Genomic DNA, 18,125 nt, shown 5'->3' with positions numbered 1-18,125 from the left:
GACAGACGTCGGTAGACATTCAATACATATTTGCTTAATGAATTGTCGAATGCATTAGCTACTTGTTAGGCAATAACAACACTGTGGGACATTACAGTGGAAGAACTAGACACAGTTTTGCCCCTCAAGGAGCCCGTTTGGTGGCGGGCCGGGCAGGCAAGTAGACAGGCATCGTGAGAGTAATTAACTTCGGAGAGGCCTCACTGTGTCCCAGGTACGGCAAAGCTGTCTTCATGGATTATATCAGTTCACCTCCACCGCGGCTTTATGAAAGCAGTTCAGTTGCTGTCTCTTTTTTATGGACGAGAAAGCCCAGGCCCAGAAGGTTCAGAAACTCACCCCAAATTGTACAGCTAGCAAGTGCTAAGGTCAGAAGTCAATCCCGGGCAGTCTGACTCCGACCTCACACTTTAAACTGCTGTGCCGCTGGGGCAGCCGTGGGCGAGCAGAGGAGTGGATGGTTTGGGGAGGTAGAGAATGTGGAGACTGGGTGATTGGTTGGGAGGGCAAGGAAGAACCGACAACGAAGCCGGGCCTCGCATGCTGAGCAGTGAGGAAGCTGGTGCCATTTGCTGGACGAGCACCTTGGAGAGAAGAGGCAGGCTGATGGAGAGAGTGTGGATGAATGACCACAGCAACGTGGGACATGTTGGCTTTGAGGTGCCCGATCGACATTCAGATGGATTTCCAAGCAAGCTATTGACAAGGCTCTGTTAACACCGGTGGGAGAGGTCCCGGCTAGAGACGGGGAGTTGGCTGTGGTTAGGATAACGCTTTGTTCTTGCCACTGGATCCTTCGAAGCTTTAGTACGAGGCTAGCAACTGTTTACAAATGCTTCGGTTTTATTCTTTATGCTTGACTTGTTTTTAACTTTTAAGTCTGTGGTCGTGGTTGTTATATTCACCCCCCTTACCCTGCCCCCCAAAACATATATCCATGGAGAGAGAGAGAGAGAGAGAGAGGAGAGATATGGATATGCTTGAAATGGATAGAGGAGTTTCAAAGATGAAACCCAACTGGAACACAATTACTGACCCCAAACACTCGCTGTCTCCTACAGAGGAGTAGAGAGAAGTGGCCAGTTTATGCCCTGTCCCCTTCTCCTTGATTATTAACCCATCACATTGTACTTTATTCAGGTCTCAGAGACTGTCTTACGGCAAGTCTAGGAGTTCATTTTAAGTCATCCCAAGTGACCTGAACCTCTCTGTCCAAAGACGTGACCAAACATCCCGAGAGACTGATCTGAGCCGGAGGGCGTCGATGGAAATGTGAATTTAGATACCTCCCGGACACCCTTTGTGACCAGGAGCAGGCTGGCGGCGGGGAGGGTGGTGGAATGCAGGGTGTTGGGGGGCTCCAGGGTGCGGTTTGCCACGGCTGTGCTTCATCTGCCCCACGTCAGGCTTTCTTTCCTGTAGATCCTGTGCTGTCTCCAAGGGCTAGGATCTAATTAGTTTGCATTTGATTTCTTTGCTGCCTAATGAACTACCTCTGTAGTTCTGGCTGTGATGTCATTAGCATCTCATTGCCTTGGGCACCAACTCAGGAGAGAGAGTCTTAAGCAGTCCCCGAATCCTACAGGAATTGTACCAATTTACTTCATAACAACTAATCCACCTCCATGACCTGTCAGTTCCTACCAGCAGAGCAGACCCTGTATGAGGATGGGTCCCTCGCTTTTATCATCCTCGCACGCTCTTGAGTCTAGGTGGGTCAGTATGTACACGCCTAAGGCCATGGGCACATCCACAATGAGATTCGAAACATTGAGGATGCCAACATTCTCATTCCACAATATTCTATTGAGGAAATTCATCCACTGGGTGCTGTAGGATACAGATTTAGCCTAAAGCAAATGGCATTTATTTATAGCAAACTGTATTTGCAAAATGCTTTGCAGTTTTGGGGTTGTTAACTACATTCCAGGTTGGCTGTTCTTCTACTTATATGAAAGCTAAGTGTCATGGCTGGACTCCAAAGCCTCCCTGAGAGCAATTCGATGAATTCTGCAAACAGGGATAAGAGGGGGCCACACCCCTTCTGGGCACCTGGATGCCCTTGAGCAGAAGGCACTTTTGCCAATTATAATCTTTTAAGACCTTAATTGTAGCTCCTTTCTTATGTCCAGAGTCTCTGTAACTTGTTGAAATCACATATTCATTTTATTAACAGACAACGTAGTGACTTAAAATACTAGAGAATTTCCACCAGGGATCTAGAGGGCAGAAGAGGCAAGAAGTACCTAAGGAATGTAACCAGAGTGGGAGGTGGAGGGGAGAGCCATTGAACAATAAGGAAATGGGGGGGGGGTCTCCTCTCTGTGACTCTCCATGCACTCTCTCTACCTCCCACTCCAACACTGAGGGGGAGTTAAAAGCAAATGTCAAAGATCAGACTCCCCTAAAGCTTTTAGGATTTGAACTACTCTCTCACTTGCCACAGACATGATGTTATAGGTGCTCTCTTTGGGCAAAGGGAGATTTATCTGGGCTTTCACCACCGGACTCCATCATTTTAAGGAGTATTTCCCAATTGTGCCTTTAACTGCGCATGGAAAATGCATTTCCTCTTTGAAAAATCTCTCTCACACACACATCTCTATTCTTTGCTGGAGTCTGAATGGATGGCTTTGGGAGTTCGCTGCTCATCACTTCTGTATAAATCCAGCTCCTCTCTAGACAGCTCCGTACCGCATGACCAGGGGGCTAGAGGGTCCTTCACAGGGCCTGCTTTCTATGAACCTGAATATTTTCAGGAGAAAGAAAATAGGATTCTGGATCAAAACAAGAGTTTGGTGGTCTGCCACCATCTTCTTTTGCATCCTCCTTCCCACGCCTCTCTTCTCCCTAACCGTGCTCCTGCCCGGATATTGAAGGGGATTCGTGGTATCTTGATTTTGCTTGGGACAGTCAGAAGACAGCCACCAGGGAATAGCCTCTCAACTGGTTACAGCAATTACAAGTCTTAAGGATGGAGTGCTGGAGGGCTGGGAGGTGGTCACTCAGCTCCACTGTGTTTGGGGATTCGGTGCCCTCTAGTGGCCACATCTGGCTGTCAGAGCGGTGCACCCTAAGTGATAAATGGGCAGGCGTCCTACACCTGAATGCGTGTGGAGTGTGTGGTGGGCAAGTGGGGGGCAGAGTTCCTGGATATTTGGGGATTCGAGGCGAGAGGAAGGGAATTTTGTGGCATATTATCTCCACTTAGAAGTGTCACTCCATGTGAAGGATATTGAGGGAGGATTTTCATTCTCAGTCTCTCAGAATTACCTGTCTCTTGCTCTCTATTGTCTCTCCTTAGGATACATTTTCTGGAATTAGGCTACTCATTAAATTTTTTTCTTATTCCACTGGAAAAAAAATGGCACTGTCACACACTTTTTTAAGTTGCCAGGTGTTACTTTTCCAAGTTTATTTTCTGTATAGTACCAGAGTGTCCACACAGAATTCATTGCAAGATTTTTCCTCTCGCAGAAGTCATTTTACACTTGATATCGCCATCTAGTGGTCATTTCATGGGACCTCTTTTCCCCGCCTCTTGAATACACTCCACAAGGAGGGCTGTGGGTTGAGGAGATGAATCTGATCGGAAGGGTCACGAGGGCCCTCCAGGAGACACTCAAGCTCCGTGGCAAGGTTTGTGCAGCAAAAATTTTTAAACTTTGCCTTGAAAAGATGCACTGTGTTTTCACTGATTTTTTTCTTTTTTTGGGGAGTTTCATTCACTTCCCCAATGAATGAAGGCCTTTTTTTCTAGAAATCGTATCAAGAATCCAAGACCTCATTCACCTCTTATCCCTGCCCAGTCCATATAGCCTGTTGAAGAAGACTGAGGCCTGGCCAGGGGCTGGGTGAGGAGAGTCCTTCCAGATTGTGGTCATTTTACAAATACTCTCAGCCATGGGACTGATTGAGTTGCGTAAGCCTGAATGTCAGTCAGGATTTACATGTGGCTCAAGGGACCTTGGGGCTCGCTGGTGTGGGCTCCTGGGCCTCCCTATTTGATAACATCATTCTTGGTTTTGGTACATGTAGCTATGCAGTTTTTATAAACTAGGAAAGGCTTCAGTTCCACTCTGGGTTTATTAAACAAAAAGCAAATGTGAAATGAATTGTATCCCGTGTTTGCAGTCACTGAGAGAATCCTGTGTGTTAGTGAGCAGGGGGAAAGCCATGTCAGTGGAGTCTCTGGATGAAGATGCCTCATCCACATAATGAGGGTGTTCATCTGGGAGACAACAGTGCTGAAATGTCTCATGACGTTTCCAAACAGGTTCATATTACATAACAAACAAGAGACAGGCGAGCAGAGCACTCCCTGGACCCCAAAAGAGAGAACCTTGTTATCAAGTCAATGAGTTGTATCCCGGTCACCTTCTGGAACCTTCCATTTCCCCCAGAGATCTGGCCCATCGAGTACCGCATTTCCCCCAGATCAGGCCGAGATGACCAGAATGAATGTTCTAAATCTGCCCCTTGTTTCTAAAAGCTCTGTGGTCTGCATGAAATTGTCTCATGTTCGGGACTGCAGTGGTGTCACAAAAGGCCAGGGGTGTAGAAAGGAACCCAAGGCAAAGGTAGACTTGGGTCAACGGACCCTACTTCCATCTTCCTCTGGAATGAAGAGGTTAAATGGGAAATCATGAAGGCTTGGAGGACAAATATCAAGCCATGCTTTCTTCCATAGGGAACAAAGTATTATGTTCGGGTAGACATTTCTCATCTTTGACACCAAAAATAAACCAAGAGTTTCTCTAACTACCTTTTTTACTCATCAGTCAAGGGCGATGTGAACCTGTCTCTTTGAAGTGCTTTGGAACGCAGATCTTTTTGAAAAAGCCAGAACTCCCTCCCCATATTCAATACATTGATGGGTAATGAAGCAGAGAAGTCCTCTTCTTCCCCCAGTGACTCAAAGGCTTTGGAATCTGGCAAAACTGGATTCAAATCCCAGCTCTGACCACCTACTACCCTTGTGTGATCTTAAGGCTCTTGACCTCACTTTCCTCACCCATAAAATGGATGCAATGATGGAAGTCCATGCAGAGAGTTCTTGTAAAGGTTGAAGGAGGCCTGGACCGGATCTCACTTCATAGTTTAGGTAAATCTTACCTGTGGTTATAATGAAGACTGTTATGATGGTGGTTGGCCATGCACTAGCCACTGGGGTGTGTGCTTTAAAAACATGTTGTCATTTATTCATCACACAACACTAGAGGTAGTACTAGGAGTATCTTCATTTAATGGATGAGGGAGCTGAGTCCCGGAATAGTCACTGTTGCTACTGTTTGTATTCCTGACGACAGTCCTAGATCCTGCACATGCATTGAAGATGCCTCCCTCTGAGGGGATCAGTGGAGCTGATGATTCTCCGAAAGGAAACAACCTGATCTCACATTTAGAAGGCTGTTTCCAACTCTGTTGGTTACTGGGAGGATGGGTTCCCCCTATTCAATGGGAGGTCAGAATCACATCCGTAACCTGCCAGTGACATTTCGTGACCTCCCTACGATTTGACTCCGGCACTCGGGCCACAAGAACATGCAAGACCTTGCTCTTTCATGATCCTTGCTCACTGTTCCTTTTCGTTTTGTGTCCGGCAGGCAACTCTCCATCCGATGAGTCGGAGGAGCGGGAAAGAGACCCCAAGGTGCTGACGTTCCCAGAATACATCGCCAGCCTGTCAGAGTCTGGCACCAAGCGCATGGCAGCTGGGGTCCGCATGGAGTGCCAGAGCAAGGGACGATGCCCCTCATCCTGCCCCCTGTGTCATGTGACATCCAGCCCTGACACTCCTGCTGAGCCAGTTCTGCTGGAGGTGACCAGAGCAGCCCCCATCTATGAACTGGTGACCAACAACCAGACCCAGAGGGTAAGAGGCCTGGGACCCTTGACTCTGGGAGGCCTGAGCAACAACAGAGGGCTTTCCAGATGGCCTGGGGGGGTGACAGGGTGTAGTTGAGCTCCATGCTAGAATATGGATAGTGAGACTTTTTGTTGAGCTAATCCGGGCACATCATTTGTTTAGATTTGCATGTTTGCATATGAAATCAAATCAGTGCATCCACAACATCCATGGTAATGAGTCAGGAGTCACAACTCAGCATTAGGGTAGCAAGGGCTGGAATTGAGCATTGAGCAACAAGGGCTGGAAAGAAAAAGGTGGAGAGGGAGGCATGGCATTTGTAGTCACTAAAGGCCTTGTTCAGAAAGCCTCAGGGGACAGTCGTGAGAGGAGGCTCGGCTCCCCTAACAGATCCCGAGCCTGGACCAGCTGCGAGGTTAGGAGGAGTGCGTCAGGCCCAGGTCCTGAAGGGAAGGGTCTGGTCTTAGCCTGGAGGGGATGGTTTTCTGCCCGTCACTTTGACTCTCAGAACAAAGACTATAAAACACCACATCCATGCAAATCTTCCACCTCAAATAATGCTACTAGATCATGACATTTCCCAGCAGCACCCCCTTTCCCTCTGCGGCTCCCTTTCCAAAGGTGCTGCCAGAGAATGAATGGACCCAAAGGAATAGGCTGGAGACATGTGGCTTAGCTCATCTCCTAGCTCTCTGATCTCCTCAAGGACAGACAGGACAGAGTGGGTCAAACACACAACAGCAACGGTGATGACGATGACAAGAATAAAAACACGAAAGCTCAGGGTGTGGGACTTTTGAGACTACAGGCAAAGGTGGCCTTGGGGACAAGACATAGTAGAGTCAGAGCAGAGAGCTGCTTACCTGCCTGAGAGGTGTGTCCATCCAGGTGGGGCCATAATTGCTTTCTCTGTCCTCCTTTAAGAGACACCTGGTGTATCGTGTTGTTTCATAGGTGATGCTCAGACCAACAAGGACAGATTTTGCACACGTGGGCTTCCCTCACCTTTCCGCCTCTGCCACAGACATTTCACTGAGTGTTTGAGGACAAGGTTTCTCAAAAGAATAAATGGTTCCTTTGGCCTATGAATTCCTCTTCAGTTTGGTAGAAGTGACTGGGGAGGAGGAGTTGGAGAGAAAGGCCCACGAGAGGGGGGTTTACAAGGATGATGAGGAGGGGTTGGTGTCACTGTGGAGACCCAAAGCTGCGGTGGCTTTAACCCAGCGCCCTTACCTGTCTTTTGTGAGCACCCAAGGCTGCTGGTGCCCCAGGATCACCTGTGCACTTGCCTGGGAACAGCAGAGGCAGAGAGCACACTCCCAGCCCCGTGCTGTGGGGCAAGGCGTGCAAAGCTGCAGAATAAGGAAGAGCCTGGTGGGAGAGGAGGACAGAGACTCATGACTTCCTGCAGGGGCGTCATGAGCATGATGGGGAAGCTAGAGGAATCTGTCTTCATCATCCCCCTCTCTGGATCTCCTACTTGCCACATCTTGGCCCCTCCCTGTCTCCCTGCACTGGTTTCACGAGAGTGGTTGGGAGATACCAGGCATCTGGCTGTGTTTTGAATATTTTAATTTCTAAACGCATAGACAAGGTGGCCTAATTGGTTCAGTCACCATCACGTATTTGTTCTTTCTTATTCCTCAAACGCATTCTTTCTTCTCTGCTCATTCTCTCTACTCCTCTGTTTTTCCTTCCAATTTTCTCTTTCTCCCAAAGAATGAGGATGTGGAGTGTAGAAGCAAAGGAGGGGATGGGGGTGCTAAGTCACAAAACCTGTAAGTCAGGGTATGTTCTTATCCCTACCTCTCTGACATGTCTGGAACCAATTTTCTAACCTCTCTTGGTCTCCTTGGCCTCCTTCTCTGGGACCAGATAATCTGTGATGCCATATTTCAGTCTGTGATTAGAAGCAGCCCAGAAACCAGTAGGTGGAGCCATATAACCCACCAGGTGTCCCAGACTCAACAAACTTGAACTCACCATCTTCCACCCCAAACAGCACAAACATTGTGTTTCAATCTCAGTGAATGGGATTCTCTTCTACCAAGTTGCCCCAAATGGAGACCAAGTATGTTTCCTTTTCTTGTCACTCCCTGACATCTGTGTATCACCAGGGATCACAGATATCTTGAATCCAGGGGCATCTGGTGGCTCAGTCGCTTGAGCGTCTGACTTCGGCTCGGGTCATGACCTCGTGGTCTGTGAGTTCGAGCCCCGTGTCGGGCTCTGTGCTGACAGCTCAGAGCCTGGAGCCTGCTTCCGATTCTGTCTCTCCCTGTCTCTCTCTGCCCCTCCCCTGCTCATGCTCTGTCAACCTCTGTCTCAAAAATGAATAAAAACATTTTTAAAAGTTTAAAAAAAGAGACAAATACCTTGAATCCATTCTCTTGTTACTGTACCCCCATCACAGCCTAACTATTTCAGTCATCCACTGTAACATCAGGCCGCCATCTTGTTACAGTAACCTCTTACTGGTTTTCCTGTGAGACCAGAGTTTTCTCTCTGATGTGGCTATCTGGTCTTACTGCAGCAAGATAATTCAGTGGTTCTGCAGAATCTGTTACATACAATCTAAAATCCTTAGCATGTCATTATAAGGTCCCTTCATTGTCCCAACGGTGTCTTCACTTACACGGTTAGGGTGTACCCACTCTATACTTTATGTTCTATCCTCCAAATTTTAACTCTTTGTACCTCCTTAAACACATTTTCTGTTGTGCATCTGGCCCTTCACACTTGTCACTCTTGCTCCCAGGGATGGCTTGTCATACATTTCTGCCACTGGCAAACTCCTGCTGTGAAGTGTTTCCAGGTTTCAGCTCAAGCATCACCCGCTGTGACAGGCCTTCCCTTGTTCTCCGAGGCCAACCCATGTGCCTTCACGGCACATTGTCTGTATCCATACATCTTCTGGAACGCGTATCACCTCCTATCACAAGTGTTCACATGGTTCACTCTCCTGGAGACCCTGAGAAGCACTCGCTCTTCTGTGGAACCCCAGTGCCGAGTTGTAGTGGACACATAGTGAGCACTTTGCTGAATCAATGAATGAAATGAATAAATGGAGGAATGAAGGGACCGGTGAACTTGGCTCGAAAGTTCAGCTGCTTTCCTTAGAACAAAATAATAACAAAAATGGGAAAATCCCATTTCTTTTCTGGAATCAGGATTAAATCTCATAACAAATGAGGACTCCCCAGGCAATGCCTGACACACTGCAGATACTAAGAAAAACATTAATTTTTTTCCCCTTCCTTTCCAAAAGGCCTTCTTCTTGATTCCTCTCTTCTACCCTGTCCTGCCTTCTGCAGCTAGCTATGGCCCAGGATTGAGGGAATCAGAACTCATGGAATTGTGTGAGTCAAAAGTGGAAAGTTAAAGCTTTTGAAGAAATATTTGTTGTCATAAGTGTTGGTCCTTACTCCTTTGGGTTGGAAATCTGATAATGTTGTTCCCCTATTTAAAACACTTTAATGGGGCACCTCAGTGGCTCAGCCAGTGAGTGTGTGACTCTTGATCTCGGCTCAGGTCATGATCTCACAGTTCATGAGATCGAGCCCCAAGTCTGGCTTTGTGCTGACAGTATGGAGCCTGCTTGGGATTCTTTGTCTCTCCCTCTCTCTCTGCCCCTCACCCACTCTTTCTCTCTCAAAAATAAATAACCATAAAAAATAACCACTTTAATGGCTTGCGGCTGCCCTCAGAATGTGACACTGCCCCTCACCATGGCCCACACGACCTCTGTAACACGCCCCACCCCTTCCTATTTGCTGAGAACCTCTTCCCCCTTCACTCTGTCTCTTAGAGCCAGAGCAACCTTTTCTCCATTGATTTTAGAGGTCAAGTTTCATCCAGGCTGAAGTCTTCTTAATACTGGTTTTTCCACCTGGAACACTTCCCCATCTTTTGTAACCAGACTCCTGATCTGTCCCTCCAAGTTCAATAAAAACACATCCTCAGGGAGGCTTTCCCAAACTCCTCTGTGAGACCAGCCGCCCTCCTTGTCCCTCCTGCCACATTTCACCCTTTTCCGTTGGAGCCCCACCACCCAGTTGTAGTTATTTGGCTACTTATGTAACTTGTGCTTGTTTATTCTTTTGCTGCAAGGTTTATGTGGGCAGAGACTGTATATATCTTATGCATCACTGTATCCTTAACGCCAAGCACAGGAAACACCCCCACAGGTGCTTAGCTAGTAATTGTTGATGGAAGACTGTAAACGGGCAGCCACAATTTCCTCTCTATTCTACTGATCTCAATGAAAGTCTGTTTCTTAGTTTAGAAAAGTATACTTTTGATTTGAATTTGGTTCAGGCAGGCAGAGCATGAAGTGAGCACCTACTGTGCGCCCAGCTTCATGCTGGGAACTGGCAGATCCAGCGTTTATGAAGAGAGCTTTGCTAGAAAGAGCCTGAGATGTAGCATGGGTCACCTTGAGCTCAGGTTCTGTCACTGCCCCCATTCACTAGCCCGTGACCCTGAGCAGCTCACCTCACCTCTTTGACTCTAAGTGTCCTCCACTGTCAATCATAACCATTTTCCAAGGAGCTCAAACTAAAGTGTTAGCCCTACAAGGGCCTTGAGATTCTAAAACTGCACACATATTTTAGTGATACTCAGGAATTGGCCCCTGCTCCCTAGACGCTCCCAACCTGAGGGATAGGGATGAGGAAGATCGATATTGACCCTTATTTTCAACTATGTCAAGTTCTGAAGCAACGTAACTTGGGATACTGGTTTCAGCGTGGACGTTTTGATTTTTGTAGGGCTTTCTCTCTCTCTCTTTTTTTTCTTCTTCTTCTCTTTTTTTTTCTCCTCTTCCTTCCTTCTTTCTTTCCTTTCTCCCTCCCACCCCCCCTCCCCGTCTCTTTCTTTCAGTTTCTTGGCCCCAAATTTTCCATGTGGGTTTGGTAAGAGCGGGTCAGAGAGAAGAGACTCACAGGAAAAGCGGCGGCTGCAGTAGATGGGCTGACCCAGAGAGAAAGCTGACCTTGGCCAGCTTGGCCAGCCATGTGCCATGTGGCCAGCCTCCCCCTCTGCCCATCCCTGGCCTGGGGTTGAGGCAGCAGCACCCCGCTGAGGGGTCAGTGCCCGTCAGGATCTGCTTCCTTGCCAGAGAATTGCCCCATCTCAAGTTCTGCTCCTTGACTGGTCTAATTTTATCCTTTGTCCTTTCGTTTAATAGTGAATATCTGCTATGAAAACACTGTATATAAAGAATTGTTCTAGGCTCTGCGGCATTTATAAGGTTCCCCATAAGACCCCACTCTGTCATTCAAACACAATAATAATTGCTGACATTTATTGATGGCTGCTGTGTACTATTTATATGCGACTAGTGCGTGCATAGCACAAGTACTATGCTATGCCCTTTGGCGTATATTATTTCGTGTGATCATCACAACCCTGTAAGGAAAGTGCTGTTTGTCTCCCGTCTTTCCAGTGAGGAAACATTTATGCAGTTGGCCCAAGGTCCCACGGCAGTGATTGGCAGAGCCGAAGTCCTCACCCAGGGCAGACAGCTCTGCAGCCCGGTTCTTAGCGTGTCGGCCGCACTTTCTGCCCTCTACCAGGAGAGAGAGGCCTCATACGCAATCACAACCCAAGGCAGAACTGTGTAATTATCGTACGTGGGGTACAAGGCGTGCTGAAGGAATGAGGAAGCCATGCTGGGCGGGGTGCAGAGGCCACACAAGGAGGCACAGAGAGGCATTTGAGAAAGGGCCAAGGGCCTCAGGGCAGAGGAAAGGGAGGTAAGGGCAGTGTATGGGACAGAGGTTACTGTCGCCAGGATGTGGAATGACGGCTGGAGTAGGAGGGAGAAGTAAGACTTGCTTCCAAAGTGACAGCCCTTCACCTGTCACATTAATGAGAGAGAGGCACCCTACAGGTCCTGCGAGGTCTGGCTTCCCAGAAACGGTCTCCAGGGATTAGGAATTTTAGCTCAAAAAATGGTGAGGCGGTGCCACAGCCTACTGCCCGGATATTATTTAGAACCAAGCAGAGCCCTGGCGCGGTGGCTCAGTTGGTTAAGTGTCCGACTCTGGCTCGGGTCATGATCTCTTGGCGTTGGGCTCTGCGCTGACAGCTCGGAGCCTGCCTCCGGCTCTCTGTCTGACTGTCTGTCTGTCTCTCTCTCTCTGCCCCTCCCCTACTCGTGTGCTCTCTCTCTCTCTCTCTCTCTCTCTCCCTCACGCTCAAAAATAAATAAATGAACGTTTTTAAAAATGCAAAAACCAAAGAAGCAGACGGAGCCTCGACTCTGTCTCTCGACTGTGGTGGCCCAGCCCCGACTCCTGGACGCTCACTCTCTCCCCTGCCCTCTCTTGCAGCTCTTGCAGGAGGCCACCATGAGCTCCCTGTGGTGCTCAGGGACTGGAGACGTCATTGAGGACTGGTGTCGATGTGACTCCACCGCTTTTGGAGCTGATGGACTCCCCACCTGTGCGCCTCTCCCACAGCCTGTGTACGATTCCCCTTCTCTGCCTCTGTTGCATGCACGCCTCCGCACGCTTCTGCACACGTAGATTACAGAGGGTCCACTGTGTGCAAAGCAGTAGGCTGGGTGCTGGGTAAGAAAACCGCGAGGCAGTACCTGCCCTCGGCCAGCTTTCCATCTTCCGGGGGAGGCAGGCACACAGAGAAGCTGTAGGTAGAAGACAGACGATAAGAGTTCTATGAGTTCTGTGAGACGTTTCAGCCAAGTGTGAAAGGGAACGGTCAAGTCTGAATTTGGGGAATGGTGAAGCCTTCATGAAGGAGGTGGCCCTTCCTGAAGGTGGAGGGGTAGGACAGCACGTGCAGAAGATCAGAGGATAAAGTGGTGCCGCAAAGGAGGAAGTGAGAGGCCTGTAGCGAGCCGCTAACTAGGCCAAGGACGCCCTGGGTGGCGGCACCGTGTGGAGCCATTAGGTACTGTCATCACTTTCATTTAAGAGATAAGGAAATGCATTCAGATGGACTGAATTTTTCCAAGGTCACTGAGCAGGAAGCAGAACCACCGCCTCGAAGAAGCTGGGATCTCAGCCGTGATAGTGTGGGAAGGACACGATAGAAAGATGACTTTAGGTAGAACCAGCAGGGGGCAGTGGGTGACTTGTTGGTGGGAGGGGGAAAGAGGGATGAGTTGAGAATGGATGTTAAGACTCCTGCCCCTGTGGCTGGGAAGATGAATAGGCCGCAGCTGAGAAAAGAAGCAGGCTTGAGGAGGAGGCTGTGTTCGTGTGGACCCGTCCTGGGGTTCTGTCGGGGCAGTCCTAATGGAGATAGGTGTTCAGTGGTCAGAGGGAAAGACAGTCTGGAGCTCTGTAGAAAATATAGACACTAGGGGGCACCTGGTTGGCTCAGTCGTTCAAGCACCCGACTTCTTCGGCTCAGGTCATGATCCCACGGTGTGTGGGTTCAAGCCGCACATCGGGCTCTGTGCTGACAGCTCAGAGCCTGGAGCCTGCTTCGGATTCTGCGCCTCCCATTCTCTCTCTGCCCCTCCCCGACTAGCGTGCTCTCTCTCTCTCTCTCTCTCAAAATAAATAAACACTTTAAAAAAAAGATAGGCACTAAAGATAAGATTTAAATCAACCCCAAAGAAATGAGAGATGCAACCACAGCTATGAGAAAGGCTGCTCCAGAGTAAGTATAAACTGGGAAGAGGAGAGTTGGGGATGAGCATCAGGGGGTATGTGCCTTTGAGGAGTGAACAGAGTACAGAGGGCTCCTAGGGTGGTTCACGGTGAACATGTCCAATTTCCTTGCCCTCAGGGGAAGGCTGAACAGAACTGGTGAAATTCCTGTAAAGGGCCTGAGGCAGGAACCGCCTTAGCCTCTACTGTGGCATCCGCCCTGGAAGTGAAGCACAGACATATGGTGTCTAATAAAGAGTGCTGGCAGGAACAGCCGGACCTGCGTGGCCCCGTGGGTTGGTGAGGCAGAGAAAGCCCAAAGGGAGGATCAGGACCAGCGGGAACAGGAGGGCCGAGTCAGCAAGAGCGAGCCGGCAGGAGGAACCAGCAAGTGGGAGGCTGGTTCTGTTGGACTCTGCCCTCTGGCCTGTTGCATGGGAGCACAGGTGGGCATTACCAACGGGCCAGGATGAGCAGGAAGAGAACCGAGAAGGAGGAGGACACAACAGTAGACGGTCAGTACAGACCAATGTTGTCTACACGACCTCTCTCTAAGGGTAGTTTTAGATACACCGGCCCTTCGTTTCTTGCTCTTTACGGCCATGACTTGGACCTCTTGAGTCAAAAGAGAATCAAGCTCATTGTCAGTAGAAGTCCTTTCTTTTGGCATAAAGGGGGCCACTGGAAGCAGATGATGCTTCTGGATGGATTCACCAACTAAGAAAATTACCTTTGACACAACACTGAAGCCGCCAAATAGTTATCACTAGGTGGGCACAAGAGCCAACCATTGGTGTCTTAGGGCTGATTTTTTCTCCAAACCTGTGTTTACTATATGTCATCGCTAAAGATCAAATTGGGCTAACTTTCCATAAGCAGAGGTTCCATAAGCAGGAACCTCTATTAAGGACTTCACTTCTTGTGTCAACTTTAATCACTTCTTTAGTGGCAGACGTTAGTTTCTTAAATGTTGACTGGTCATTGGAAATAGAAATGCACTCTGGTTTTACATGAGTCTCTGTAATCATGCACGCTATTTTTCAGGAGAGGGGGGCTTCAGTCCATATTTTCATAGAATCTGAGTTCTCAGAAAGGCTTAGTTACTCACTTAAGCTTCCTAATGCTTTTTCTTCAAAATAGCACTCTGCATATGACTCTAATTAATGAATTTGTCAATATCCGCACTGTTTTGGGTCTATTCCATCTTTAATGTCATATGCAAACTATGAGCTGCTTCAGAGTAAGCCACTAAAGAGCATGTGTTTTGCATTATTTTCCCACTGGTTAAATTCCTTGCTATTGCTCCCACAGCCTCCCGTGATTTCTTCTTAAAGTTCTTATCACACATTATTATAAGCACATGTATAGTTGTCTATTGACCACTCCCCTGCATCTTTAGCCCCAAGGTCATTCTTACAATAGGTGTTTAACAAACATTTGCTGAATTGAAATTGACTTTTGCTTTAGTGTGCTCCATCCACAGCACCTTGCACAGTGATCCCTGAGACCAGTGACAGGCATCTGTGACCTGAGTGGAGACCAGAGGACGATGATTGTGGGAGGTTGTGAGATAATGGGACCCAAGGCCAAGGGTGAATGGCAGGGATGCATGTGAAGGAGGGAGACTGGATTGAACAGGAACTGGGAAAATCCCCAGAAACCCGTGGTCTAGGAAGAAACAGGGAATTGGAAGCAAGTGAGAAAAGTGAGACACACATACAAAGTCAGAACAAGGCAGCAAATTGAAATCACGGGGACCATTAGGAGATCCATACCACCAAATGTCAATAATGTGTCTTGAGTACAAAGAGGTATGAGATGGGAAGGCAAAAGAGTGGCCAAAATAGACAATCTGCATGGAAGGAGGAGACTATGAATTGGGAAGAGCAAAGAAATACTGGAGTTGGGAATCAGGATATTCAAAGAAACCTGAGAGCAAAGAAAGAAACTGAAATCAGAGTTTGCAGACACAGGACATCACCCCGAAGAGAACTTATTAACATGTTGTCACATCTCTCTTGTCCAGTAAAGCCCCCATGTGTGTTGCCTCCACACCGAGCCTGTTGCAAAGCCCGGCCAGCAGATCCATAGCAAGGATGGAAGCCAGCGTTCCCCCCCCAACAGGGCAGATCCTGGTAACACTATGGAAACTGAGCTGATCACGGCCTTGTTAATGCAGGGCTCTCCAAGACACCACCTTCACTGAGCCTTCGTATGAGCTTTTTAAGCACATTTTCCTATTTTCAAGAGCAAATCCAGAAATTACATTTCCAAGCCATATAAAGGACCACCCCGAAAGCCCTATCCATTGACCCTGTAAGATGCAGGGGTTCATTCATTTTTGAGTCACTTACTTACAAATATAGGTTGAGTTCCTAACTTGTAACAGGCACTTAGAGTAATAAAATGTAGATTTCCGGGATCTTCAAGAACCATTGGTCTCTAGTGAAGGAGAGAGGCGCTCAGAGAGATCATTGTAGCAGTTGGTTAAGAAAGGTTAGAAGGAAGACTTCAGGGTGTAACCGTTGAGAAGATGGCCAGTATCAGAAAAAAATTGAAGGTGTCAACAGGGACCCCATGTGTTGTTTCTTTCTGTATGCACTCAGGCTGAGACTCTCCACGGTTCATGAGCCCAGCAGCACCCTTGTGGTCCTAGAGTGGGAACACTCAGAGCCTCCGATCGGGGTGCAGATTGTAGATTACCTCATCCGTCAAGAAAAGGTCACTGACAGGATGGACCACTCCAAAGTGGAGACAGGTGAGCATCTCCGACTTCGTGGGCTCATCTTGATCCATTGGTGAAAAGAAGAGAGAAGAAAAACGCCCTGCCTCCTGGCCTTTGCTCCCGGTCCCCTGTGTCCCAGGGCAGTGCAGGAGGAGCGGGGACAAGCTAGAACAGCCATCTTGCCCACATAAGAGTTTTTGCATGGCGAGCTCTCTGACAAAGTCTTGTTTTGATTTTGTTTTTCTTTTTGTTTATTACAGAGGTGTCCATTTCACTGCCTCTAGGCACACTCACAAAGAAACAACAATACAGTACACTAGTTATCCTAGCCCACAATTAGGAAACAATTCTGTGCTAACCACTGCCATGATTACAGAAAAAAAAAAAAAATTCCTTTGCTAATAACCCCCCTCCAGGCACAAGCATGTGCAAACAGATGTGCTTACCCCGTGTCTTGTCCTAAAGCAAACTCTGCTTTCCCAGGTCCAGCTAGAAGAGGCAAGTCTTAAAGAATGGGAAACGCCCCATGAAAAATGTTTCATGCCTTAGGATTTTGCTGCCTACACGTAGGGAAAGGTCAACATAAATCGTGCCTAAGACTTACGCGTGAGTGTGGTCGCCAACGGGAGGGTGGCATCCACAGTCCGATTCAGGGTACATGGCTTCTTTTGAAACCATCACTCGGGCTGAGAGCCCTATGCAGTGCCTTCGGGTGTGGAGAATGTCTCTTGCTCCCCCGAAGGCTCTTTTCCTGCTGTGTACAGGTACTGCAAAGGTCTGGCAGTGACCACTGACCACAGCAGCTGTTCTCTGCCCTCGCCAAGAACATTTCATAAAAGAGCTCACAGATGGGGTATGCATGTCTTGCATCCGGAGTTGTATCTGCATTCACTCTGGACAAACGGCTCTAAATTGACGAAACACGAAACGGAAGAGCCAATTCCTTCTAGGTCTTTTTTCTCTGCAGCAATTCGAGAAGACTGGGGACCAAGCAGTGTTAATGTTAAGTTCTCATTGAACTGACGCCATGCCCTCACCGCTTGGCCGCCGTTGTTTCTCATGGCCTTTTCCGTTCCTTCCCCCTGGGCAGAAACGGTGCTGAGCTTTGTGGACGACATCATCTCTGGAGCCAAGTCTCCTTGTGCCATGCCCTCTCAGGTGCCAGACAAGCAGCTTACCACCATCTCTCTGATCATTCGGTGCCTGGAACCGGACACCATCTACATGTGAGTGACACACATCCATGCCTAGCGATTCTTTGCCCTGAACGTCCTGAGGCTCTAAGCTCCTTCTGTTTTGTTGCTTGAGTTCCTTCAGAAACTTGGGGAAATATTTTGAGTTTCTCAAGTCCTCTCCCCATCGGCGTTAGGGAGAGCTTTCTAGGGCCTGGAAAGGGAGGATGAAGAAAGACCGGATAGCCCCATCCTTCAAAGACTCTGCCACGCGGAGACGACAGATACAAACAAATCACTTTCATATCGGGTAGGAAGAAAGAAATTCTAGATGGGAGAACAAGGAACGTGTGGTAGAAGGCAAAAGGAAGGACTGGTGAATTCTGACTAGAGTGGACATCGTCTGACTTGGGTTGTGTACAATTTCCATAGGTAGAGTGATGTTGGAAAAGGCACAGCAGCCTAGGGAGCCAGCAAGGGCAAAAGCAAAGAGGCATGAAGGTGAGTAGCGAGTAGTCCCGTAGAGCAGAAGCAGATGGTGAGTAAAAGGGAATGGAAGAAAGTGAGTCCGGAAAAATAGAGTGAATGCTGGAAGTCAGGGGAGATTATTCATTTTGTTAGATGAAAGGTGTAGAATGCCAAGAACTCTGCTTTTTTCTTTAAATTTTTTTTAATGTTTGTTTATTTTTGAGAGAGAGAGAAAGAGAGACCCAAGTGGGCGAGGGGCAGAGAGCGAG

The 18,125-nt window shown here is 48.2% G+C and overlaps 1 protein-coding gene across 4 annotated transcripts in view; it reads left to right on the top strand.

Moving 5' to 3' along the window:
* ASTN1 (astrotactin 1) overlaps positions 1-18,125 on the top strand; it is a 306,757-nt gene that overhangs the window by 267,219 nt on the left and 21,413 nt on the right. For all 4 annotated transcript variants that reach the window (XM_043568660.1, XM_043568658.1, XM_043568659.1 and 1 more), the window contains 4 exons: positions 5,607-5,875; positions 12,205-12,338; positions 16,098-16,249; positions 17,307-17,442. In XM_043568660.1, the coding sequence (XP_043424595.1) occupies positions 5,607-5,875; positions 12,205-12,338; positions 16,098-16,249; positions 17,307-17,442 (691 nt within the window). The remainder of the gene's footprint in view (positions 1-5,606; positions 5,876-12,204; positions 12,339-16,097; positions 16,250-17,306; positions 17,443-18,125) is intronic.

The sequence above is a fragment of the Prionailurus bengalensis genome, chromosome E4, assembly GCF_016509475.1.
Source record: "Prionailurus bengalensis isolate Pbe53 chromosome E4, Fcat_Pben_1.1_paternal_pri, whole genome shotgun sequence".
Taxonomy (NCBI): domain Eukaryota; kingdom Metazoa; phylum Chordata; class Mammalia; order Carnivora; family Felidae; genus Prionailurus; species Prionailurus bengalensis.
The sequence above is the reverse complement of the archived record's forward strand: the minus strand, read 5'-3'. Positions and strand labels throughout refer to the sequence as shown.